The sequence below is a fragment of the Ornithorhynchus anatinus genome, chromosome 3 (genome assembly GCF_004115215.2).
Source record: "Ornithorhynchus anatinus isolate Pmale09 chromosome 3, mOrnAna1.pri.v4, whole genome shotgun sequence".
Lineage (NCBI taxonomy): Eukaryota > Metazoa > Chordata > Mammalia > Monotremata > Ornithorhynchidae > Ornithorhynchus > Ornithorhynchus anatinus.
This window is the reverse complement of record NC_041730.1, coordinates 73,273,514-73,301,169: the sequence shown is the minus strand read 5'-3', so window position 1 is coordinate 73,301,169 and position 27,656 is coordinate 73,273,514. Positions and strand designations below refer to the sequence as shown.

The window sequence follows — 27,656 nt, the reverse complement described above, 5'->3', positions numbered from 1 at the left end:
CATGGTAATAGGATTGTCAGACAGGAAGGTTTGTGATGTAATCTCCAGTGATGGGGAGGACAGGGTGTGGGAGGGAACATGAGGAGTTCCGTTTTGAACATACTAAGTTTGAGGTGTCAGTGGGCAATCCAAGTAGAGATGTCCTGAAGGAAGGAGGAAATAGACTACAGAAAAGGAGAGGGGTCCGGACTGTTGAGGTTGATTTAAGCATCATCCTTGTAGAGAAGGTAGTTGAGCCTGTGAGGGTAAATGAGTTCTTTAAGACTGGGTTTAGATAAAGCGTAGAAGGGGTAACAGGACTGAGTCTAAAGGGACTCCCACAGATAGGAGTTGAAAGGTGGAGATGGATCTCGCAGAAGACATTAAGAATCAATCCATCAATGGCATTTATCGAGCATTTACTATATGGAGAGCACTGTACTAAGCACTAGGGAGAGTAGAATACAACAGATTTAGCAGACATGTTCCCTGCCCATCAAGAGCTTACAGTCTACAGAAGCAGGGGCTAGAAAAATAGGAGGAGAACCTGGAGAGCGGGGGAAAGATTGGGTCTTCCAACTCTATTGTATTCTCCCAAATGCTTAGTACAATGCTCTGCATATAGTAAGTGCTCAATAGATGCCATTAATTGATTGGGGTGGGGGGATCAAACTGCATGCCTGTTTTATAGATAATTAAATTAATGTGAGGTAAAACATTGTCTTTAGCCCTGCGTTGGTGAAAGAGCTGGAACTAAAACCCAGGTTTCCTAACTACCTATTTGGAACTCTATTCCTAAATCTAGGCTGCATTAAAAGCTAAGATACGGAAAAGGAAAATTTTTGAAAATCTGTCTAGACCATAAGCTCGGTATGTGCAGGGAACATGTCTGCTGACTCTGTTGGATTGTACTCTCCCAAGTACTTTGTACAGTGATCTGTGCATAGTAAGCACTCAATATGATTGAATGTCCAACTTTTTGGTAGCCACTAATTTTTTAAGATTGTGCATCCGCTGAATGCCAGGGATTGTGTAATACTTTCGACCTGTGTATTCTTTCCCAACTCTTAGTTCAGTGCTCAGTGCACAGTAAATGCTTAAATACTAGGGAGTTCCAGGCCAGATGGGGGATGTGAGCAAGTTGGCTGCAGCAAGTAGATGAGATCGAGGTTCGAAGAACAGGTTGGTATTGACAGAGGAAAGCACCTGAGCTAGGTTGTAGTAGAAAATCAGGGAGGTAAGGTGGGGTACTGTAAAAAGGGGATGAAGACTGTGAGCCTCACGTGGGACAACCTGATTACCCTGTATCTACCCCAGCGCTTAGAACAGTGCTCTGCACATAGTAAGCGCTTAACAAATACCAACATTATTATTGAATGCTGAAAAGCTAATGGTAAGGAGTTTTGTTTGCAGAGTTGGAAAGTAGGGAGATACGGACTGAATATTTATTTTTTTTAGAAAAGTGATCCAGACAGCACAGTGAAATAAGGACTGGATTAGGGAGACACAAGAGTCAGGGAGGTCAGTAAGAATGCTCATGCAATAGTTAAGGCAGGATATGAGAAGTGCTTGAATTCATTCTCCCCGTTCCCGCCCCCAAAGCCTTATTAAAATCAAATCTTCTCCAAGAGGCCTTTGCCATTTAAAACGTCTTTTCCCCTATTACCTCTCTTCTTTGCCTCGCCTATGGACTTGGGCCTGTTCCCTTTAAGCCCTCAATATTTACCCCACCCTCAGCCCCAGAGCACTTGTGTATGGATCCATAATATATTTTAATGTTTGTCTCCCCCTCTAGACTGTAAGCTTCTGGTGGGCAGAGAATGTCTGCCAGCCCTGTTGTATTGAACTTTTCTAAGTGCTTAGTACAGTGCTCTGCACAGAGTAAGTGGTCAGTAAATATGATTGAATGAATGAATTGTGTGCATGGTGCCCAAACAGGTAAATATTACATTACTAGTTTGCCTTACTGCAGGTTTTTGCAACAATACAGCACTTACATTACAGTTGAACTAGGTATATTTATAATTAAATATTTAGGTTAAGCTTCCCCAGATCTACAAATAGTCAACAGTGGATCTGTCCCCATTTGGTACCATCTTCTTCCTCTTCATAAAGCTGAATACTGAATTTGTGCACTCTAATATAAGGGATGCATTCCTATAAAGACTTGGAGCTTGTTTCAGAAAAGATTTTTATTTTTAAGCTTGAAAGAAGCTTAAGGTGTTTTAGAATGGATTGCTGATTGTGCATTTATTCTCTTATAGTTTCCCAGGCATTTAGAACAGTGCCCTACACAGAGTAAGTGCTCAATAAATGCCATTGATTCATTCATTCAATAGTCTTTATTGAGTGCTTACTATGTGCAGAGTACTGTACTAAGAACTTATTACCATTGATTGATCAACCTTTTTGCTATGGTTAAGGTCTCAGTGACCTCATCTTCAAACCCAAAGCTACTCTGAGTTTAATGAAATGACCTTTTTTTAATGGTATTCTTTAAGCATCTACTATGTGCCAGGCACTGTATTAACTGTTGGGGTATGTACAAGATAATTGGGTTGGAAACAATCTATACCCCACATGGAGCTCACATTGTTAATCCCATTTTACAGATGAGGTAACTTGAGGCATTTTTTTGTCTTATGCTGTCGAGTTGTCTCGAACCCTTAGTGACGCAATGGACACATCTCTCCCAGAACGTCCCACTTCCATCTGCAATCATTCTGGTAGTGTAGCCATGGAGTTTTGTTGGTAAAAATATGGAAGTGGTTTACTATTGCCTCCTTCCATGTGGTAAACTTGGAGTCTCCACCCTCGATTCTCTCCCATGCTGCTGCTGCCCAGCACAGTTGAGTTTTGACTTGGAGCAAATTGCCTTCCACTTGCTAGCCACTGCCCAAGCTAGGAATGGAATGGATATGCCTCCGCTTGACTCTCCCTCCCATAGTTGAGACTGGTAGAGTACTGGAAACTCTCCTGTTGCCACCCTTAGAGGGGTAACTTGAGGCATAGAGAAGTTAAATGACTTGCCCAAGATTACACAGCAGAAAAGTGGGACAGGCAGGATTAGAACCCAGACCTGTGCTCTATTCACTCGGCCACACTGCCACACAAGAGATTTACATTGTTACTTTTGAAAGAATCAAAGAGAGTATGTTTATTGGTGGAACTTCAACATGAATATTTACAATTTTGGTAGAAATGGAATAACTAAAAGTAACCTAAATTTTTGGAGTGTTTGAATCTAAAAAGGCTTTCTAATCTGAGACTTGCAAGACACAAGGCTCTTTTAAGAAGCCTCAAAGCAGTTACTCTCCAGAAGTTAAATTTTGCCAACAGTGTTTTTGTTTTGAGGGTAGTGCTTCAGAGCCTAAAATAATTTTTTAAGTAGGTCATTGTTGTTAGATGAAGATTAGAATTCTTTTTTTTCCTTCCAGAAATGCTTTCATTTTAATATTCTTAGCAAATCTCTAGTCCCAAAAGGAAATTAGATTTTCTTGTTAACATTAGTTGCCTGTCTTTCTTTAACGTCTGATCCGGAGTGATCTTGCATGACATCTTATTTTCTACTTAAGGGAATTCCTTGTTCATTTTTTAAAGGTAAAAAGCTTTGCTGTGTCTTTTCGTGTCAAGATTTGTTTCTTAATCATGATTGCTTGCCATAGTTCACTACGTATGCCTCTGAAAAACCATAGGTTTCTCAAAAACTGAGGCCACAATAAAAAAAAAAGTCTGACATCTTCCTCCCATTCCCCCTCTGCCCCATTCAATTTTTATGTTTCTTGTCCATACTAAGGGCATGTTGTGTACCCATACTATTTTATAGTCATGATTGAAAGTGTATGTATTTAAAAAAAAAAATGCCACTGCCCTAAATGAGCACCAGTAAGAGAATGTGCATCTGGGGTCAAGGGTGCTGTAGATGGGCACAGGGGTCACACTGCCATTAGGGGAAAGGCCCAGATTGCCTAAGAGGTTCCCGGGCTGGGCCAGGGACTTAGTCTTGACTGCGAGGCAAGGAGTGGAGCAGCCACCTTCCTCCACTGCAGCCACCTTTCTTTCTGACTGCTTGTGACCAAAAGAGCCGACCTCCCTGCCTCCTGTCTCTCCTCACTCCAGACCGTACTTCGCTCTACTGCCAAGTGTTTTTCTTAAAAAAAAAAATCCATGTTTCCCCACTCAAAAACCTCTAGTGGTTGTCCATTGTCCATCCACCATGTCATCAAATAGAAACTCTTTACCACTGACTTTAAAACACTCAATCACCTAGCCCCCTCCTATCTTACCTCACTTATTTTCTGCTAAAACTCAGCCTGCACACTTCACTCTATTGCCAACCTCTTTTCTGTACGTTAATCTCCACTGTCTCACCGACGACCCCTTGCCTACAGTTCTCCTTCTTTGTAAAAGACAGACCACTGCTGTCCCCACCTTCAGCGCCATCCTAAAATCACAGTTACCTGAACTGTTCCAAGTTCCAAGAGGTTTTCCTCTACTCCTCCCCTCCCTGTTGCCTGTGCACTTGAAGCTATGCATCTTAAGCACTTGTTATTCAACCCGTCCTCAGACCCACAGCACCTATGGCAAAAAGCACGGTGAGAGCACAGACCTGCGAGCCAGAGGACTGGTTCTAGTCCTGGCTCTGCCAGTTTTCTGCTGTGTGACCACTTTGGGAAGTCACTTCTCTGTGCCTCAGTTTCCTCATCTGTAAAATGGGGATTAAATCCTATTTCCTCTACAGTGAGACTCATGGGACAGGAATGGTTTCAAACCTGAATATCTTGTAACTACCCAGTCGCTTAGTACAATGTTTGGCATATAGTAAGTGCTTAGAGAAGCAGCATGTCCCAGAGGATAGAGTACAGGCCTGGGATTCAGAATAATCTGGGTTCTAATCCCAGCTCCATCACTTGTCTGCTGTGTGACCTTGGGCAAGTCACTTGATGTCTCTGTGCTTCAGTTACCTCATCTGAAAAATGGGGATTGAGATTGGAAGCACTGTGAGGTGCTACAGGGACTCTGTCCAACCCGATTACCTTGTATCTACCCCAGTGCTTAATACAGTGCCTGGCACATATTAAGTGCTTAACAAATACAGTCATTATTATTATGATGAACAAATACCATAATTATATTGTACTTGGCCATTTACCCTATCTGTAACTTATTTTATTGTCTGTCCCCCACGTCTAGACTGTAAGCTTCTGGTTGGCAGGGATCATGTCTACAAATTTTATTGTACTGTACTTTCCGAAGTGCTTACTTAATACAATGTTCTGCATATAGTAAATGCTCTATAAATACCATTGATTGAGTGATTGAAGAGACAGCAAGGGGATGACTAGCTCTTCCGCCAGTTGAGGGTGCTGCCTTCTTGCCAGCTGAAGGGGCAGCCACTGCGGCAAAATAATTTTCCTACCGGAACAATCTTTCCAGGATTTTTTTTCACTGGAGCAGAGAGAGTTCCAGCTCATTCTGATTTAGTACTTTAAAACTCATGGTGTTATAGTAGAAGCAGCGTGGCTCAGTGGAAAGAGCACGGGCTTTGGAGTCAGGGCTCATGAGTTCGAATCCCAGCTCTGCCACTTGTCGGCTGTGTGACTGTGGGCAAGTCACTTAATTTCTCTGTGCCTCAATTCCCTCATCTGTAAAATGGGGATTAAGACTGTGAGCCCCACATGGGACAACCTGATTCCCCTATGTCTACCCCAGCGCTTAGAACAGTGCTCGGCACATAGTAAGCGCTTAACAAATACCAACATTATTATTAGTAAAAAAATCATATTTGACCTGATTTCAGTATTGGGAAGGCAAAGCTTTAACTCTATTGCTTTAGGATGATCTATTTGAAATCATTCACATCAAGTAATGGTGAAGTGTAAATAAAAGGTAGTTAGTTCCACCTAAGAGACTTTAGTCTTTATTCATTGCTTATTACAGACTCTTTTAATTTTGGGAACATGAATGACATCCGTTAGACCACCTTAGAATCAGTTGAATTGAGTGGTCCAGGTTCTAACCAATGAGGTCAATCCATATGGGATTTCTTCCTCTCTTAAAAAGGGTAGATGATGATCTTTTATTTTTATGAGATCATCATTTATTTATTTAATTAGTGTGTACTCTGGGCAGAGCACTGTACTCAGCATTTGGGAGAGTACAATATAACGGACCCAGTCCCTGCCCATAATAAGCTTCAGTCTGGAGGGGGAGACAGACATTAATAGAAAATACAAATGTGTATATAAATGCTGTGGAGGCTGGCAGGGGGAGGCTCATGAATAAAGGGAGCAAATAAGGGCAACACAGAAGTGAGTGGAAGAAAAGGAAATGAGGGTTTAGTGAAGGAAGTCCTCTTGGAGAAGATTCGCCTTCAATAAGGCTTTGAAGATGGGGAAAATAATGGTTGAAAGAGGGCATTATAGGCCAGTGGCAGAAGGTGGGCGAGAGGTCACTGGCGAGATAGATGAGATCTAGTTACAGGGAATAGGTTGGCTTTAGAAGAGTGAAGTGTGTGGGCTGAGTTGTAGTAGGAGAGGGGCTAAGTGAGTTAGGAGGGAGCAAGGTGACTGAATACTTTTAAAGCGTATAGTCAGCAGTTTCTGTTTGACATGGAGGTGGATGGGCAAGCACTGGAGGTTCTTGAGGAGTGGGGGAGCATGCAGTGAACATTTTTGTAGAAAAGTGATCTGGGCAGTAGAGTGAAGAACGGACTAAAGTGGGGAGAGACAAAGCAGGGAGGTCAGCAAGGAGGCAGGATAGGATAAGTCCTTGGATTAATGTGGTAACAGTTTGGTTGGAGAGGAAAGGGTGGATTTTAGAAACCTTGTGAAGGTTGAATTGACAGGATTTAGTGATAGATTGAATACGCGCATTGAATGAGAGAGAGGAGTCAAGGATAGCATTATGGTTATGGCCTTGTGAGACAGAAAGATGGTGGTGCTCTCTACAGTCATGGGAAAGTCAGAGGGAGGATACGGTTTGGGTAGGAAGTAAAGGAGCTCTGTTTTGGAGATGTTAAATTTGAGGTAATGGCAGGACATCCAAATAGAGACATCTTGAAGGCAGGAGAAAGTGCTAGACTATAGGGAGAGAAATCAGGGCTGGTAGATTTGGGTCTCGTACGCATAGAGATGGTAGTTGAAACCATGGGAGTGAATGAGTACTCCAAGGGAGCGGGTGTAGATGGAGAATAGAAGGGGACCCAGAACTGAACCTTGAGGGTTCAGTGAGGGGCTGGGAGACAGAGGAGGAGCCTGTGAAAGAGACTGAGAATGAGTGACCAGAGAAATAGGAGAACCAGGAGAGGGAAATGCCAGTGAAGCCGAGGTTGGATAAAGTTTCCAAGAGAAGGGAACACTTTAAATCATTTTGCTAGACTTTTTTTATTTAAAGAGTACAGTTGGAGCAGAAAACAGTTAATTATAATGTAAAGTGTCTTTATATTGTGAATTAGGCTAGTATTTAGGAACACTTTGTAGAAAACTCTTGGGAAAAGATCCTATGGTAGCGGCAATCTTTTTTATCTCCCCTTCCTCTTCCTTTGTCCCACTGAAGTAAGCAGTCTTAATTTCCATTCAATTTCAAGCAATGATGAGCTTCAAACTCACCCCACACAGACTCTTGATTTTACTCCATCTTTAAAAAAAGTCTCTCCGCTTTCCACGCTGTAGTGTTCAAGCGCTTAGTACAGTGCTCTTCACATAGTAAGCGCTCAATAAATACTATTGAATATTGGGCATGGACTACAATTGTGTGGTTCTTATTGGCCTAGCAGCCAGCATGTAGGCTAGGATTCTAGGAATCTAGGATTTTTTTTTTTCTGGAGGCTGATGGTGGTTAGACCTATGCCCACCATAGTCTTGTAGGACATTTCAACAACTATCCCAGAAAGAGTTTTCTTTCACTTTAAATTGCAAGGTAGAGTTTTCTTGGTTGTGCAGTTTAAATTCTCTCCTTAGTCACTGTAACAGGCCGTGGTGAATTACCCACATGGTGTTTATCAATAAATTGAATCAGACTTTGAGTCTTTATTGTGACCATTTCATGAGGTACCTGTGGCAATCTTTGGTCTGGAATGTTAGGGGTGAGATGTTTTGTTCTCCAATACTGTACACCGTGAGAGCAATGTGAGTCATGTAACAGCTTAGTTGCTTCAGTGGACTAGTTTAATAGTTAGGGCTTAGGGCAGAGTTGAAGTAAGCTGTTATCTGAACAAATTATCATGTCAAGAAAATCCAAGATGCAGATGCTACGATTGATGGAACAGAAAATAATAAACATGGGATTAGCATCGACATGGTAAATATTTTATCTGTGGACTTTAATCCTCTCTGTAACTGAAAAGAAACATCCAGTAGAGGAAATTGTATGACCATATTGAATGAAAATCTTCCCATTTACTTAACTGCTTAATGGACAAATGGCAATAGTAACAATCAATGATGTAACTTCTTACAAAATTAATTGGTAAGAAAGTAAACTTTGTAGCGATGGTGGTATAATTATTTCCAAATTCATCAGTTCTAACAGCAGTAAATTTTTGGAAATGAATTTCTCCTGTAAAAGGTAATCATAGAACTGAGCAAATCTTTCTTTATCCTTAAAGCCTCCTCATTTCTTAGGACTACATTTATGTTTCAGAAACAGCTTTTGGCTTCCTTTAAATAGAAAAGCATTATGCAGTATTCATCTTAATGCTCTAGGTCAAACCAACAGGCTTTTAGATAACTTAGCTAAAATGGCCATCTCTCAACTGTGCCTTTTGGAAAAAAAAATACTGTGTTGTTGCTTAACATCCTTTTAAGTTTACCTGTTTAGAATCTCCTCTCAAAATAAGTCCCCAAGCAGTCCTTAAAAAGATGCAATATGCAGATCTTAGAAGTGAATCCATAGACATTTAAAATGCTTTAACTTCACAAATCCTTTGTGTTCTTTGTCACTGAACAGTTGATATAACAGGATTTTCTTTTCCAGGAACTCCATGAGTGAGACCCTCCGACTAGTCAGTGGAATACACCACACTGGATCTGCAGGAGGAGTTTATGAAACAACCCAGCACTTCAATGACATTAAAGAGCATCTTCATGTAGTAAAGAGAGATGTAGAACACTTAGTTCAACGAAATATGGTAACTCCTATCATTCCACTTGTGTGATGTTTGAGGAGCAGTGTGGCATACTGAAAAGAACATGGGCCTGGGAGGACCTGGGTTCTAGTCCAGGCTCTGCCATCTGGGTGACCTTGGGCAAGTCACTTAACTTCTCTGTGCCTCAGTTACCTCAACTGTAAAATGGGGATTCAGTACTCATTCTCTCCTACTTAGATTTTTGAGCCCTACATGGAACAGGGACTGGATCCAGCTTGATTAACTTGTGTCTTCTACCCCAGCGCTTAGAACAGTACTTGACACATAGTAAGCTCTTAACAAACACCCCAATTATTACTATTATATTAGAAAAATTTGAGACTTCAGTATTGGTTGAATTCAAATTATTTTTAGTAAATCCTGGGCAATGATAGGTATGACCCTGTTCTGTTTACTCTCTGCCCCCCAATTTCAGAGAGATTAATGATTTCTCCAAGCATTTCTAGGAAGAACAGAAACACAGCTAGACTGTTTGAGCCCTATTTGGCCTCTGACAAGGCAGAATCAATCCTCAGTATTTAAGTACTCATTGTTTGCAGTGTACTGTCCTAAACCCTTAAGGATTAGAGACACTGAGGTGGTCCCTCTCTTTTTGTAGCTTAGACTGAGCTGTCCAGTTTGCCTCTTAAGGAAACCTTAGTCCCAAATGAAACTTTTAATTCCATTGCCTGGGTTGCAGCAAAATGAAAGCGTTTTTTAATAGAATTGGGGGTTTTAGTAAAAATGCTAGAAAAGATGAGTAAAACAGTAGGGAAAGGAAGAAGGTTGATTGAACATTGATTGGGAGCCTATTTGAGCCTTTCAGTTGAGTTTAAAATGTAGTGGGGTTTTTTTTTTGTTTTTTTTTTTCTAGATTATGTTAAATAGCTGCTTTTTAGCCTTGTAAAAAATACTTTGAAAGCTACACTGTAGAGAGGTTTTGCTTTTCTTCTACCTCCCTGTGTTGTTGTTTCTGAAATAAAAGCTGTGGGTGCTTCCCCTAACTGGCTGTATCCAAAAAATTAGGATAGGAATGGGCAAATCAACTTGCAATACTTTTCTGTATTGTCCTTTCCTGTCGTTATCTTTGTTCTTAAACCTTCCTTTCCAGAAGCTGTTGCCAAACTTCCTGTAAGTTAAATGGCACGGTAGCCTCAAGATCTGAATATGTTGTTGTTATAACTATTTTCATTGGGTTCTAAAATAGTAGAGAATGCTGTTTGGGTATTGCTGATAAATGTGCTCCTGTTTTATAGGCATCAAATGAGAAACCAAAATGTCCAGACCTACCACCATTTCCATCATGTTTATCTACAACACACTTCTTCATATTTGTAGCTGTGCAGACAGTGTTGTTCATTGGGTATACCATGTATAGGTAAGTTTTTCTGTGTGGTGGTGGTGTTTTTTAATCAAAAGTGACTTAAAGTGGATTTTGATTGGTATCAACACAAATCTTCAGGACTTTTTTGGTCAACCATAAGGGTTAAGGTGTTGAAGTGGGACCAAAGGCTTGTGGAATCTGGAGGGTTAGGTAGTGCCACCACTCTGTGACACCACTTGGAATTCAGAAATGTCTGTGAAAAAAAACAAACTAAGCCTTTTAAGCCTTTTTCAGTCCACTCATATTCTGACTTGCTACTTCTTATACCTAAGATTACATTATAGTGGTGATGAACTTCAAGCAATTTCAGGTAAATTGCCTGTATAATATTAAAGAGAACTGCAGTGTGATCCCAGATGCAGCTTGCTTGAATTGACAGGATTTGAAAACCAAAGTTGCTCCAGACTGAATGGTGGTAGCCAAGATGGTATGCTGAAAGTGAACTTAGTTACACAGTCTTGAGTAGGAAACCATAGTTGGCCAAGGAAGCCGGGAAAAATCTAGCATCTGGTTTCAGAAAAATAAGACACCACCCAGGTCATTCAAAAAGAAAGCAAGGTGTGAGCAAAATTAAGGCTAATTCAAAGGCATGGGCTTTTCCAGTCCATTATGCTAATCGTAGAGAGAGGCAGATGTTTTTTAATCAAATTTTAAGGAGCCCTCAGATAACTTCATCAGGCTTTTTGAGTTTGTTGAGCAATGAAAGTACCTGAAGTGAAAAGCATATGCACGTGAAATGAAGAATTACTTGAATGAATTACTTGAGTGATCTTGACTTATGTGTTGTTCCAATTTCTTTAATCAGTCATATTTATTGAGTGCTTATTATATGTGCTTAGCGTACAATACATGCACTGTGCTAAGCACTTGGGAGAGTAATATAAACAACATAATGTTTAGTTCTGAACATAGAAATTATCTTAATGATTTTCATGTACTCTCTTTTAGGAATCAACAAGAAGCAGCAGCCAAAAAATTCTTCTGAAGGCCTTTTCATTTGCGTATGTGTACATTTTGTATGTATGCACAGATCTCTTCTGTAAATGAGGGAATTTTAAACTGTTTAAAATGCATCAATATTCTAAATTATTAAAATTTTGTTACAATGAAGTATTTAGTGTAATATTGGTAAAAATAACCCTGAAACCAATGAGGACTGCAAGGGAAAATTGTCCACTTAGGCACTACCTATATATAATCCTTATTATAACTTTGAGTGACTATCTGGCTGCTATTTGAGCAGAGCCTTGTAACACTCTTGGTGGGAGACTCATTTTCAGTGGGAGAGGGGGATTTGAGTGCACAACTCCAAGTATTGTTCTGCACATCTGATTCCTGATGGCAAACCCTCACTTCCTACAAGTCTGGTATCACAGGCTTTTTATTTCAAAGAATAATTTTGTAAAGAATTAAGTCCAAAGAGTTTATCAAGCCTGTCGAAGTAGCAAGGATTATTATGGTGGGTCAGATTTTCTTCTGTTCCATGACCCAGTTTGGCAGTCTTCTTTATAATTTTTTTTTTTGAAATCACAATTTCCTTAGCCCAAATAAAAACTCTGTACAAGTATAAAAGGATTTCTTGGGTTTCATAAGATTTGTAAAGTTATTTTTTTCCTCTGGGTATCCAGTAATTTGTATTTAAAAATGAGACTGGCAAAGTGGTTTTATTGAGAACGTTTTTTGTGATATGGAATCTTAGCAACATTTTGCTAAGTGACTTATTTCAAGATGGCCCATTCTCTTGAATGTCTCTTAGAAAAAAATAAGTTATGTCTAAAGTCCCTTTTGCATTTGAATTTACTCCAGACGTTATGAGCCCAGTTTCAGAAAGGTGAAACTATGGAGACGCCCTCCTGAGAAATGAGGCAAATAGCCTCTTGCTTAAGTTTCCTCCTGTGAGTGGAGTGGTTTGGCATTTTTGTCAGTGGACTTCTCTTCCATTTTCACTCCCTGTCAAATTTGGGGGTGGAGTACCAGGATGGGAAGAACCCCTGGTGCACTTCTACAGTGCTGCTGCTCTGTTACCTCCCCTTGCCTCAAAAAATTGAGGCCGTGGTGGTGCCACTTTCAATCTCCAGCTCTGGTACATTGTAGCAATAGTGAATTAATGCTGGATAAATTCCGAGTGCGCTAACTCAGAATGACTCATTTACTTCATTTACATACTAAGTGTAAATACTTCTTGTAGTGTTGGGGGAAATTTTTTACACTAAAATGTTAATACTTTGAAGTTCATTGAAACCTAATTCAAGTTTAGGTCACTTCTGAGACACAGTAGAGTTGTATTTGTTTTTTATCAGGCTGAGAGGAATTTTAGCATTTACCAGAAGGATGCAATATGCAAAATTCATTATGCAAAATTGGTGAGTCATCATTTTAAGAGAAAATGCTGCTAAATTCAGTATTCTGAAATCCATATTCACATCGTGCCTGCAATGCTGATGTAATTCCAGATCTATGCAGCATGTTTTTGACAAGTGAATGCTTCTGAATGTAGCTAAGACGAGAGGGCTGTCTGTGACCGATCACTCAGACTGATCATGATGGCTTCTAAACTCCTTATTTACCTGCAAATAATCCTTAAAATATCAGAGTCGATACCATTATTTGATCATAATTGGGAGTAGCTTATTTTGCCTCAAATTTAATTGAAAACAGATAACCTCTGAAAAAATTTCAGCTGAGCACAGTCACTTCCAAGGATTTTTAGCTTGTGTTACTCCAGACAATGAAATACGATCACTCACATTTCACACCAGCAAGTACAGGTGCCTTGGACTGAAACTAAATTTGTTGGACAGTTTCAATATTTAAGTTATTGTTTTTAGGAGGTCGTGTGTTAAAATGTCAAAATATTATGGCCAGCTTTTAGTTACCGTAATGTAATTTGAGAGAGGTTAATCAATAGTATTTGTTGAGCACCTACTGAGTGCGAGCACTGTACTGAGTGCTGGAGGGGTAACACTCAATATATTACCTCATTCAACTAAAGTGCACTACTACTAGTATGTGAGACTTCCTGAAGATTGCTTTTACCAAGAGCAATTGGGGAACTGTATTATTAACTGAAGAAACCTCACAGAGTATTTGCCTTTGCCTCTTAATGGTCAGTTCAACCTGCTGACTTGGCTGCCTGTCCCGATCCAACTGTTTTAACTCCCAAGCAGCACTAGCTAATTAGGATATGCAGCATTCATGATAATGGTTGTGCACATTGCCTTAATTATTAAAAGTAGATTTGTTTTCATACAGGAACCGAGAAGAGGGTGGGGAGAACCTAATAGATTCAAGGCATTCACAGATCTGTTTGGAAAAAATGGGGTTTAAAATTTGAGACTTTGTGACTGAATCTCCCAATCCATGGGTTCATTACAAGGCATAATGAACACATAATTCAAAGGGGACATTGCATTTTAAACTTGATGTAAAATTATTGGCAACTTTTTAGATCTGCTTTGCCTATTTAAAGTGAAATTCTTTTACTAATATTCCTGTAAGATAGAAAAGATTTTTCTATTGTCAGTTTCAAAGGGAAAATGGACCTCCTAGTTGGTTTTGGGGGCGTGTTTTCCATCAACGATCGCTGGAATTAAAAAAACATTACAGTAACCTTATTCAAATAAAGAAATATTTTAGTAAATAAGTTTCTTCTTCTTTGAACTCTAAGATTATTTTGGTGTTTCCGGCAAACTTGTTACTTTGGTGATTTGGCTAAATTTCATTTTACTTTGGCAATTATTCACCCCTGAGGAATATTAGTGTCCAGACTAGGATTCTGACCTTCCATCTTCCTGGGCTTGTGAGAGGGAGGATGGTGGTGCTGCCTACGGTGATGGGAAAGTCAAGGTGTGGACAGGATTTCGAGGGGGAAGATAAAGAGCTACAATAATCTCTGTTTTTTAAAAATAAAATTTTTAAGAACATAATAATAATGTTGGTATTTGTTAAGCGCTTACTATGTGCAGAGCACTGTTCTAAGCGCTGGGGTAGATACAGGGTAATCAGGTTGCCCCATGTGAGGCTCACAGTTAATCCCCATTTTACAGATGAGGTAACTGAGGCACAGAGAAGTGAAGTGACTTGCCCAAAAGTCACACAGCTGCCAAGTGGCAGAGGCGGAAGTCGAACCCATGACCTCTGACTCCGAAGCCCAGCCTCTTTCCACTGAGCCACGAACATAAGCCTTCAACGTCACGTGGCCGCCTTTACGGTTTTTTTTATGGTGTTTCAGTGCTTACTATGTGCCAGGCACGGTACTAAGGGCTGGGGTAGACATATAGTTAATAAGGTTGGACACAGTCCCTGACTCACATAAAGCTCATAGTCTTAATCCCCACTTTGCAGATGAAGTAACAGGCACAGAGGAGTTAAGTGACTTGCCCAAGGTCACACAGCAGACAAGTATGGAGACAGGACTTAGAACCCAGGCACATTATCATTATTGTTGTATTAAGTGTTTACTGTATGTCAAGCACTGTTCTAAGCACTGGGGTAAATACAAGTCAGATACAGCCCCTGTCCCACATGGGGCTCAAGTAGGAGGGAGAACAGGTACTGCATTCCCATTTTACAGTTGAAGAAACTGAAGCACAGAGAAGCTAAGTGACTTGCCCAAGTCATACAGCAAGTAAGTGGTAGAGTCAGATTTTTAGAGTCAGATGTGCTCTTTCCACTAGGCCGTTCTGCTTCCCTTGTGGGCAGGGAACCTGTCTACCAAATCTGTTAGAGTATACTCTCTCAAGTGCTTAGAACAGTGCTCTGTACACAGTAAACAGTAAATACCATTGATTAATCTTGAGATGTAAGGGATAACACTAGAGTCCTCTAAGTATCCTGATGCAATTTTCAGAGGTAGGCTATTGGTCTGGGTAGGCACGATTGTGACCCATGCCTTTTCTCCATTCTTATAGTGTTCTCCATTTGGCTCATTTGGGGCAGGGACTTTGTATGTTCGCTGTCATGTTGTACTCTCCCAAGCATTTAGTACAATGCTCTGCACACAGTAAGTGCTCAGTAAATACAATTGAATGAATCCTTTGGCATCTTAATCATCCCAGTCAATGTCCAGCCACTGCAAATGGTGAGGCAGTCTGGGCTGAGCCTCAGCTGCATATACACACTCAAATAAGTTTGCATCATCTTAAGACTTTCTGTTAGATGATACTACTAGGTCAAATCAGTGAATTCCTTCAAAAATCTAATTAGGCTCAATGTGTTCTGTGTTTTTAATTCAGGAGAGAATGAGGAATTCCAAAAAGGGCTTACATTTAGGACAGCAAGCACTTGGAACATATGCACAAATTTTCCACCATTGGCAATGTTTGAAGTGCATTAAGTCTAGCATAAAAAGAGACTAAAGGGAGTAAGAATATTAAAAAAATTAGAACTTGTGTAGACTGACCCACAAAGCCACGCAAGTGACATGTTTTGTGTCCGACTAAACTTAAGCACAAAACTATAAATTGTCATGGACACATCAATACAAGGTGACTCGAGGCCTAAAAGCACAGTTTAGTGGTATATTTGCTTCTTATGCTTTCGAGTTGTCTCTGACCCATAGCGATGCCATGGACATACCTCTCCCAGAAAGCCCCACCTCCATCTGCAATTGTTCTAGTAGTGAAGCCATAGAGTTTTCTTGGTAACAATATGGAAGTGGCTTACCATAGCCTTCTTCCGTGCAGTTAACTTGAGTCTCCGCCCTTGACTCTCTCCCATGCCAATTCTGCTCAGCACAGGTGAGTTTTGACTTGTAGCAGTTATCTTCCACTTGCTAGCCACTGCCCAAGCTAGGAATGGAATGGGTATACCTCTTCTTGAATCTCCCTCCCGTTGCCAAGACTGATAGAGTACTGAAAACTCTCCAGGTGTGGTCCTGAAATGGGGTATATTTGTGTACTGGTATATAAATAAAAGAATAGTACAAAAACAGGGTTTTGATTTGTAGAAAGACTATCTTAGAAAATACAGAACAAAGGACTTCTGTGCTAGTTTTGTATTCATTTAATCTCACCACTGCCTTTTAATTTTCAGGACTCTCATTGTGAGAACAATATCACATATTCAAAAAACCTTTTGACAATCAGAAAACATTCTGAATGAAAACTTAGGGAAGGCTCTGCTGAATCTGAGACTCAGGGAATCCTAGTTGTCTTACAACTTGAGACTGCTCCTTTGGACAAAGATTCCTTCCCTTGTGGGCAGAAACCACGTCTACCAACTCTGCTGTATTTTACTCCCGCAAGTGCTTAGTATGGTGTTCTGCACACAATAAATAATAAATACCATTGATGATTGATTGGGCAAAGGTTCAGACACCACAAAGGCTAGAGAGGCAGAATCACAAACAGCCTCACCCACCCACAAATGGTGGTAACGGCTTTAAGTCAGTCTATTGCATTTATTGAGTGCTTTCTGTGTGCAGAGCTCTGTGCTAAGCACTGGGGAGAGTACAGTATAACAGACATATTCCCTGCCTTCAACGAGCTTAGTCTAGAGTAAGGGAAAGAAGCCAGAAAATCATGTGAAGGCAGTGAAGGGGCCTCTAGGTCACACATTTGTCATTTCAGCAATGAAATGAGTCGTGATGACTATCGGTTAAGCCGGTTTGGCTCACAAAAAATCTCGAGCCAACCGGGATTTTAATAAGATGCCAATTGGAGACTTGCTCATCCCCAAGTTACCAGACCCCGGACGTTAGGCTAGCATCCCTTGTATTGAACAGATGAATAGACAGCAATCACCAAAATGCCTGGGAGGGTGGTCATGGCCAGCATGGCACCACAGCCCACCCTAAGGCCGCTCAGGTCTTTTTCCTTCCCACTTTTCTCCCCTCTTCTTCCTCTTCCTGCCTGAGAGCTAAGGGGAGTAAGACAGGGCAGTCAAGCAGGATGGGACTCTGCCCCATTTGGGAGGAGGAGCAGGTGGTAGAAGAGGAATGCCTAGGTGGCCACTTTGTTGTGGCTTTGTAATGCCCACAGTTTATGTGAACTGATCCACAGGTACCTGCAGCCAAGTTACAGGTCTGGCCAGACTTGGGGTGGATAGATTTAGGGGGGGGGGTCAATCATTCCTCCCAAGCAAGTCTCTTGTGCTAATTACCTCAAAGGGTGATGGGTGGGTTTCCTCTCTAGAGCTAATACCTGGGACTGATTGAATTCTGAGCAACCCTACAGTATGTGCTCAGCATCCCTGAGATACCCATTTTAGCAGTTTGACTTGGTCTTCAAAGATGCCAAGGTTTAAGGGAATCCTGCAACACTTGAACAAGTGGTTTAATCGAGGCATCCTTGGTTTGGAAGAACGTGTCTGTTTAGAAGGCCAAAATCTGCTTTGTGTCTAAATGATTTTTTTCTTAATATGTATCTGCCATTTGAAAAAAGTTAAAGGCTGATGATGAATTGGTGATAATCCACCATTTCCTGAATATCCTACTCTTTCTTTAATTCTCTGGGACTGCTTTAACAAAGTGTTCATATAGATAAAGGTCTTAATGACACTGGATTCCTCTCTTGATTCCAGTAAGATAAAAACCATCTTGGAGAACTGCTTACATAATAAAATGCCAAGATTTTGTTCAAGTTCCACACAACCGTAACATTTAGAAAATGCATCACGAGTTTTCCAGAACTTCTAAAAAAAAAAAAAAAAAGGTTCTGGTGTTTTCTGCTTCTATGCTTCTTACCAGCTGAATAAGAATCCCTGTCAGGCTAGCCTTGAACCAATCAATCAATAACCTTAATGGACCACTTGCTCTGGGTTGAGCACTGTACTAAGCCCTGTGGAGAATTCCATACAGTTAATAATAATATATTAATAATTGTGGTATTTGGTAAGTGCTTACTTAAGCGCCAGGCACTGTACTAAGCACTGCGGTGGTTAATTGGGTCAGAGACAGTCCCTGTCCCAATGGGGCTCCCAGTCTCGATCCCTATTTTACAGATAAGGTAACTGAGGCCCAGAGAAGTGGTGTTACCTAAGATCCCACCACAGACAAGTGGCAGAGCTGGGATTGGAACCCACAATTTTGACACCTAGGCCCCTGCTCTATGTACTACCCCATGCTGCTTCTAGTTAGTGGACATGATCCCTGCCTTTGAGGAGTTCACAATTTTCTGCCACAGCTCGACAGCTCATTTCTCCAAAATAGAGTTCTGAAGCTAATTTACAAGGCCAGAGGCTGAGATTTAATTTGTTCCCCATTAAATTACGCCCAGGTTTAACAAGGTAAAGCCAAAGAACTATTAAGTGATCTGCAAAGACATCAGAGTTCAATGAAACAGGGTGATGGAGTAAAGGGATTCTTTTGGCATAATGAAGAAATCTGGTTTCCAGGTCTCACTGAGGTTGTTTTCAAAGTCATGCTAGATTCAGCAGCTGGAGTTCCGCCATGCCATTCTTTTGATTTTTTTGTTGTTGGGTTTTTCTGTGGTATTTGTTAAGCACTTACTGTGTTCCAGGCACTGTACTAAGTCCTGGGTAGGTACGAGTTAATCAAGTTGGATACAGTCCATGTCCCACATGGGGCTCACAGTATCAATCCATATATTACAGATGAGGGAACTGAGGCACAGAGAAGTTAAGTGACTTGCCCAAGTTCACACAGCAGGCTTTTAGCAGAGTCAGGATTAGAACCCGGGTCCTTCTCTAGGCCATGCTGCAGCTCATTATGATTTATTTCATTTAAAGTTTCCTGATGAAGTTCTAGGCTGTGTTTGAGATTTTGGGGGGGTGGCATAAAACTAAATTAAAAGACTAGACCCCATAGACTCTTTCTCTTTGAAATTAGTGGAGCATTAACAGAGAAAGTAGTCAGTTGCTTCTAATGATTTTTTTTTTAAGTCATCTGAACCATCTGTCTCTGTACACTAAGGAGTTCACCACTTTAATCCAGATTATGACCGGCAACCATTTTGACATCCATTTTTCTCTGTCAGAGTGCCCTTGAAGAGCCGGAGAGGCTGTAGAAAGCTCTTTGTGGCTCAGTTCCTGCTGCCTCTAAGGGACTCTCCTCAGGATTTGGGGGATCTGGGTCTTGGTTTTGACTTTCTTTCAGAAGAAGAAAATGTCTTTCTTAATGAAAAGCATGCTGAGTAACCAAGTAAAGAATTTAGGACTCGGCGGTGGCTCTGAAGAAAGTAAAGAAGAAGGAGGGGCCTCTGACCCCGCTGCCGCAGCAGGAATGACTAGAGAGGAATATGAGGAATATCAAAAGCAAGTGGTTGAGGAGAAGTGAGTACGTGCTACTTCATTCCATTTTCAGTGCAGCTTGACTCTCGGATCCCCACCTTCCCCCAGGTTGGGGAGGGAAGGGAATTCTCTCCTCCACTTCCAAAAGCATCGTCCCCCTCTCTTTTCAGGAAGTTGTTTTTCTTCATCTGTGCAACCCAGAAAAGAACCATTTCCGGTGTGACATGGGGCAAAAACGCTTCACCACCTCCCTTCCCTCTCCATTTTAGGGATGGAATTCCTAGCACCTTCACCACCTCCCAAGGGGCTGCTGCTTGGATGGAAGTGGGGACAGTGCACTTCAGGGATTTGGAGTGGGGGCTTTTAAGACTGAATATAACAGGGAAGGGTATTCAGAGAGGCAACAGGAGCTGAAGGACAGTGGTCATTGCCTTGCATGCTCCTAGTCCTCAGCAAAACTCAGTGGAAGAATGTGAAGTTTTCTTCCGAGACCTCGACATTTTTCAAGAAAATAATAACAATGTGCCTGTGATACATTAGACAACCTTAAAAATTAGGAAAAGACCCTGCTTTTTCAAATCAGAGACCCAAAGGGCTCTCAGTGAGTCCTCAAATGCTGATGTCTTAGTACTAGCTAAATCTAATCTGAATTACAGAAGTTTTTCTTTTACTGTGTAGGCAAATATAATTAAACAATGAGTTTATATTGTACTGAGAATTGAAATATTTAGGATCCAACCTATAGAGTTGCTCATACTCATATGTGCAGTATGAGCTGCCTCAGAAAAGCTTTTCCAAATCACCCACTTACCACTGAAGCTATTTTCTTAACGATCAATTACATAATGGTTGTTTAAATCCTGTGGCTAAGGTGATTATTGTGAAAAGGTTAAGGGCCAGGGGCACCCAAGAATCGGAGAGTAGACTGTATTTAGTGTAAGCTACCTTAATTGTGTGGTGGTGAGGGACTGGGGGGGGGGGGGTGGTGGCTGTTTTTGAATGGCTTGGCCTGTTTTTTGCTTGGTTGGAGGGGGAAGTAGTCAAAGGAAAAGTGAATGTGCCAATTTAGAGATGCTGATAAACTCAATAAGCCATCTGGAGAGGGGGAATCATTGAAATCAATTCATGGTATTTATTGAGCACTTTCTGTGTACAGAGCACTGTACTAAGCCCTTGGGAGAGTACAATATTATAGAATTGCCAGACACATTCTTGGCCCACAACAAGCTTACAGTCTATGACAAGTGTGCTCCCCTCCAATCAAATGTTTTGGGCCTTTGGTAGAAAAGCATATAATCCTCATTGGCAAGCAAGGATCCCAAGGAAACAGAAATTCCCTGGAGGAGCATCCCCCCACTGGTTTTTGACTAATTAGAAGCAAAAGAGCTGCAATGAAAGTTTGGTCCCCCTGAAAAAGGGGGATATGGACTGTGTCCAACTTGATTAACTCGTATGTACCCAGGGCTTAGTGCAGTGCCTGGAACATAGTAAGCACTTAAATATTATTATTATTTTATTATCATTTGGCCCTCTGTAAGTAACTACTTCATTCCCCTAAACAGAACAACAAAAGCACCTGGTTAGGTGGCTGGTGCTCTAGTCTTATTTAGTTTTGAGCTGGGAGGGGAGGGCCTGCCTGAGGGTTTTACCTGAAGTTCCTCAGGAAGTCGGTGGCTCAGCTGGAGCTGGGGTCAAGCCTTCATCCTCCCTACCATTTTTGCAAGTTCCGGGATATTCATTTGTGGCTCCAGGGGAAGCGAAACACTAGTCAGCTTTCTCTGTGCCTAGAGTCAATGCAGGTGACCTCTGTGCCGAGAGCCAGGGACTGGAAGGGCACATTCTCTCGGAGCCAGAGCCAGCAGGCTACCTCAGCCCAACCTGGGACTCCTGGCAGGGTTGAGCTCATTATTTCCACCTCAGCCCATCATTTTCCAGAGATTCGCTGTCTAAGGTTGTCGAGCCCAGCGTGCCGGATTTGGCAGGTGCACCCCGTTCACCATACGGCTTGCCTCAAAAGCCACCTTCTCTGAGAGAGATTCCCCAACCTATCCCCACCTCCCGGGTCATAGTATCTGTCAGCCATCCTTAGCACTGATGTGTGGTATGGCAAGCAGAATGGGAAGCAGACCCATTTTCTAATCCCAGTTCCACCACTTGCCTCCTTGTGTGACCTTGGGCAGGTCATTTCACTTCTCTGTGCCTCAGTTTCCCTAACTGCAAAATGGGATTACAATACTTTTTCTCCCTCCAATTTAGACTCTCAGCCCCATGTAGGACAGGGACTCTATCGAGACTGGTTAACATTTACCCAGCACTTAGAACAGTGCTTGATACAGAGTAAGCACTTAACAAATACAATAAAAAAGTGTGGTGGTTTACATTGCCCATTTATTCAGTTTCTTTTGATGTACTTTTTTGTTACCATGTGTATCTGCTTTTAGTTTCACTCCCTGCCTCCCTTCACTCACTCCAAGTGTCAATCTCACTAGAGTACTGTGTGATGATCACAATTCCTTGGCCAGAAAGTTCAGCATCATTTATAGTATATATACTCACCAGGAGAGGAGTCACTGAGTGAGACTGGATAGCCAGATGAAGGATGGCTTCTGGAAACAGGATCAATCAATCAGTTATGTTTATTGAGCATTTACTGTGTGTAGAGGACTATATTAAATTGTTGAAAGAATATGATATAACAGAATTATAGAGTTACAGAGAAGTAGCATAGCATAGTGGATAGAAAAATGGGCCTGGGAGTCAGAGGACCTGGCTTCTAGTCCTGGGTCCACCATTCTCTTGCTGTGTGACCCTGGATGACCCTGGATGATTCTCTGTGCCTCAGTTACCTCATTTGTAAAATGAGAATTGAGACTGTGTGACCCATGTAGGACATGGACTGTGTCCAAACTAATTTACTATACCTCTCCCAGGATTTACTAAACGCTTAACCCAATACCATAAAAAACAAACAAATAAGCAAAAAACCCCAAAAAAAACAGTTGGTAGACATGGTCCTTGCCCACAAGGAGCTTACAGTCTAGATGGGGAAAGAAACATTAAAATAAATGACAGATATGGACATAAGTGTTGTGGGACTGAGATTGGAGTGAATAAAGGGTATAACTCCAAATGCAAGGGTGACACAGGAAAGAGAGGGATTTGGGGAAATGAGTCCTTAGTTGGGGAAGGCCTCTTGGAAGAGATGGGAATTTAAATTAGGCTTTGAAGGTGGGGAGAGTGATCGTCTGTTGGATATAAAGGGGGAGGGAGTTTCAGGACAGGGGTGACGGGTTGGCAGAGAGATAGATGAAATTGGGATATAGTGAATAGGTTGGCACTGGACGAGTGAAGTGAGCAGGAGAGATTGCAGTAGGAAATCAGTGAGATAAGATAGGAAGGGGCAAGCTGATTGAATGCTTTAAAGCCAATGTTAAGGAGTTTCTCTTTGATGTGGAGGTGTATGAGTAATCACTGGAGGTTCTTGAGGACTGGGAAAACAGTGTGGCCCAGTGGAAAGAGCACGAGCTTGGGAGTCAGAGGTCATGAGTTCGAATACTGGCTCTGCCACTTGTCAGCTGTGTGACTTTGGGCAAATCACTTAACTTCTCTGTGCCTCAGTTCCCTCATCTGTAAAATGGGGATTAACTGTGAGCCTCACGTGGGACAACCTGATTACCCTGTATCTACGCCAGCGCTTAGAACAGTGCTTGGCACGTAGTAAGCGCTTAACAAATACCAACATTATTATAGACTGAATGGTTTCACCTTATTTCAGAGAGCCCTTTCATCACTTCCTCTCTCTGTCCCATGAACTTCCTCCCCTTCCTGCCACTCTGGCCTGTAGCTGGAGAAAAGCCTGGCATGTGATTGGCCATGTGGGAGAATAATAATAATTATAATCATTATTATCATTATCATGGTTTTTTTAAGCACTTACTAGGTACCAAACACTATTCAAAGAACTGGGGTAGATAGATACAAGGCAATCAACTCACAGTCTTAATCCCCATTTTAGAGATGAGGTAACTGAGGCAGAGAAAGTGAAGTGATTTGCCCAAAGTCATACAGCAGACAAGTGGTGGAGCTGGGATTAGAACCCATGTCATCTGATTCCCAAGCCCGGGCTCTTGCCACTAGGGCTGCAGGAAAATGAGCATGGTGGGAAGAGAAGGGATGGTAAATCTGGGGAAGGAAATGGGGCAGCCGCTCTTGCAAGCCAAGAGATTGGGACAACAAGGCTTGGGTGACTGGGTCTCCCTGCTCTGTGGTGGCATCTGTTCTATATATCTCTCTCTCCCACTCTTCTTTCTCATCTCTCTATCCAATAATTACAGGAATAATAATTCTGGTATTTATTAGGCCTTCACTATGCACCAAACACTGTACTAACACTGGGATAGATACAATGTAATTAGATTGGTCATAATCCCTGTCGTATTAGTCACGATCCCTGTTTTACATGGGACTCATAGACTAAGGAGGAAGGAGAAGAGGTATAATAATAATGATAATTGTGGTATTTGTTAAGTGCTTACTATGTTCCAGGCACTAAACTAAGTGCTGAGGTGAATAAGAGCAAATCAGGTTGGATGCAATCCCTGTCACTCATTCAAATGTATTTATTGAGTGCTCATTGTCTTTCGCTGCTTTTCATGGAAGCAGCGTGGTTAGTGGAAAGGCCAGGGCTTGGGAGTCAGAGGTCATGGGTTCTAATCCTGGCTCCGCTGCTTGCCCACTGTGTGACTTTGGGCAGGTCACTTCACTTCTCGGTGCCTCAGTTACCTCATCTGTAAAATGGGGATCAAATCTGTGAGCCCCACGTGGGACAACCTGATCACCTTGTATCCCCACAGCACTTAGAGCAGTGCTTTGCATATAGTAAGCACTTAACAAATACCACCATTATTATTATTATTATTATTGTTATTATTGTGTGCAGAGCAGTGTACTAAGCACTTGGAAAGTACAATACAGCACTGAAGAGAGACAATCCCTGCCCACAATGATGCTTACAGTCTAGAGGGAGGAAGTCCGCATGAGGCTCATGGTATTAATCCCCATTTTACGGATGAGGTAACCAAACACAGAGAAGTGAAGTGACTTGTCCAAGGCCACACAGTAGACAAGTAGTGGAGCCAGGATTAGAATCCAAGATCTTCTGACTCCCAGGTCTTATCCACTACACCATGCTGCTTCCTGATAAGGAAGCTGAGATACAGAGAAGTTAAGTGACTTGTCCAAGGTCACACATCAGGTAAGTGGCAGAGCCACGATTAGAACTCCTGATTCCTAATCCTGTACTCTTTTTACTGGTCGTGTTCCTCTGTCTCCTCCTCCTACCTCCTTTCTGTTTCTCCTCTCTCTCCCTCGTTTTCTCTTTTTCCTCTCTCTTTGTCTTTCTTTCTCTCTCTCTCTCCCTTTCTCTCCCCCGACTCTCTTGCCTCTGCCCAGTGACAACATGCACTCAAGGGGTTCTGGGTATGAAGGGAGGTGGTGATTTTGCATCAGTGTTAATTGCTGGGATCAGGCTCTCCAAATCCACCCAGAGATAGACATCTGGTGATGCTGCACTCTCTTGCTCTCTGCTCTGAAGCCCCTGCTGTTTCAGAGCTCTGGTCTGTCTGGTTATGTGGAAGACAATGGTTTAGCTTTTTATTTTTTTGTTTTTTCTTTGTTTAATTTTCATTTCTTGTTTTTAGCTCTACTTTTAGTTTTCGCAAGAAAATGAGAAAGACCCCACCTTCTCAACCCTGACAACCACTCTATCATACAATAAATACCCCTTTAGACTGTAAGCTTGTTGTGGGCAGGGAATGTGTCTGTTTGTTGTTGTATTCTACTTTCCCAAGTGCTTAGTACAGTGCTCTACATATAGTAAGCACTCAGTGAATACTGTTGAATGAATGAAATATGATTGAATGAATTGAATAAACAAATAAATACTTAATAATTGTGAGCTCCTGTGAGGGACAGGGACTGAAATTAATTTCCACCTGTGTATTTTTCTCCCAGTACTTAGCACAGTGCTTTGCATATAAATAAATACCACTATTATTAACAATGGCTTACCAATGGCTGAAGGCTTCTCCTGCTGTTGAGATTTCAGAGCTAGTTTGTTCTTTGACTACAAATTTCAAAACATTCTCCCTATCAGCTATCCTGCAATATTTGCCCCCGGGGTACTGAATGAAAGAGTGAGGATTTTTTTATGCTATTTGTTAAATACTTACTATGTGCCAAGCACTGTACTAAGTGCTGGGATAGATACACAGTCTAAATCAGAAGGAGGAAAATTTAATCCCCATTTTACAGATGAGGAAACTGAGGCTTAGAGAAGTTACTTGCCCAAGGTCATAACAAACAGCAAGGGCTATAGGAAAGAACAACCGCCTGGGAGTCGGAGGACCTGGTTTCTAATCCCTGCTCTGCCACTTGTCTGCTGTATGACCTTGAGCAAGTCATTTCACTTCTCTGTGCCTCAGTTATCTCATCTGTAAAATGGGGATTAAGACTGTGAGCCCAATGTGGTCCAGTCTGATATCTGTGTCTACCCAGTGTTTAGTACAGTGCCTGGCACATATTAAATGTGTAACAAATGTCATTCAGAAAAAAAAGAAAAAAGGAAAAAGTCACACAGCAGACAAGTAGAGAGGTTGGGATTAGAACCCATGTCCTCTGATTCCCAGGCCTGTGCTCTCTCCACTAGACAATGCTATACAAATTACTACAGTTACTGGACATCAACTCAGGTCCATGTTCTACTGTCAGTAGAACATAATTTCCCCTCTTAGCAAGTCACTTGTTCTTGAGAATACTCTTGAATGACAATTAGCTAGAAAATACGCTTGACTATATCTTCATGAACAGATTGAGCAAATATGCAAGACATTCTCTCTTGCAGACACATTCATGGATAGTGTCAACTTTGAATAGGAGAACTCTCACCTATTTGTCTCACCTATTACGCTATTATGTTATATAATAACATTAATAAGGTTGTGTTATTATGTCTCACCTATTAGTTTATAAACTTCTCAAGGGCAGGGAATGTGCTTTTTGACTTTCACTGTATTCTTTCAAGCAGTGCTTGGAAAACAGTAGGTGTTCAACAAACACTGGTGCTGATGTTTTTCATTAAGAAAAATTAAAGGAAACGTTAAGCAACTTGAAAAGTGGTAACGATTTTATCATTTTGTAAAGGAAAGTTTTAGAGTTAACCTAAATTGGTTAGGAATAATAAGAATTTTGGTCCAGGCCAAGATATTTTTCCACTTTTGGAGGCCTCAGGACACGGATCAAATTAAAACTCAAGTAGAAGATTTGAAAGAATATGATGAAAATATGTTGGCTATTTCAGTTTTTCACATTCCTGTAATGCTGTCAAAATAATTATAATAGGAAAAATCTCAAGCACTCATTCATTCATTCATTCAATTGTATTTATTAAGCACTTACTGTGTGCAGAACACTGTACTAAGCGCTTGGGAAAGTGTAATACAGCAATAAAGAGTGACAATCCCTGCCTACAACGAGTTCACAGTCTAGGGGAGCAGAGGCAGACATCATTACAAATAAGCAGACATCAGTATAAATAAATAAAATTACAGATATAAATTTAAGTGCTGTGGGGCAGGGAGAGGGGAGGGAAGAGCAAAGGGAATAAATCAGGGTGATGCAGAAGGGAGTGGGAGATGAGGAAAAAGGGGGGCTTAGTCTGGGAAGCTCTCTTGGAGGAGAGGTGCCTTCAGTAAGGCTTTGAAAGGGGTAGGGGGAAGGAATAGTAATTGTCTGGCAGATTTGAGGAGGGAAGGTGTTCCAGGCCAGAGGTAAGATGTAAGTCAGGGGTTGGCAGCGAGACAGGCAAGATCGAAGCACAGTAAGAAGGTTAGCACCAGAGAAGTGAAGTGTGCCAGCTGGGTTGTAGAAAGAGACAAGTAAATAAATAATAAATAATGTTGATATTTGTTAAGCGCTTAC

General features: G+C 41.4%; 2 protein-coding genes across 2 annotated transcripts in view; both read left to right on the top strand.

Annotated features, from left to right (window-relative positions):
- LMAN1 (lectin, mannose binding 1) overlaps positions 1–14,133 on the top strand; it is a 36,839-nt gene extending 22,706 nt beyond the window's left edge. Inside the window, exons 11-13 of the mRNA XM_029059866.2 lie at positions 8,956–9,109; positions 10,363–10,484; positions 11,439–14,133. Of these exons, the coding sequence (XP_028915699.1) occupies positions 8,956–9,109; positions 10,363–10,484; positions 11,439–11,475 (313 nt within the window). The 3' untranslated portion in view covers positions 11,476–14,133. The remainder of the gene's footprint in view (positions 1–8,955; positions 9,110–10,362; positions 10,485–11,438) is intronic.
- Positions 14,134–19,539: 5,406 nt separating this feature from the next.
- The window catches only part of CPLX4 (complexin 4), a 33,506-nt gene continuing 25,389 nt past the window's right edge, over positions 19,540–27,656 (top strand). The window contains exon 1 of the mRNA XM_001511601.5: positions 19,540–19,721. Within this exon, the coding sequence (XP_001511651.1) occupies positions 19,555–19,721 (167 nt within the window). The 5' untranslated portion in view covers positions 19,540–19,554. The remainder of the gene's footprint in view (positions 19,722–27,656) is intronic.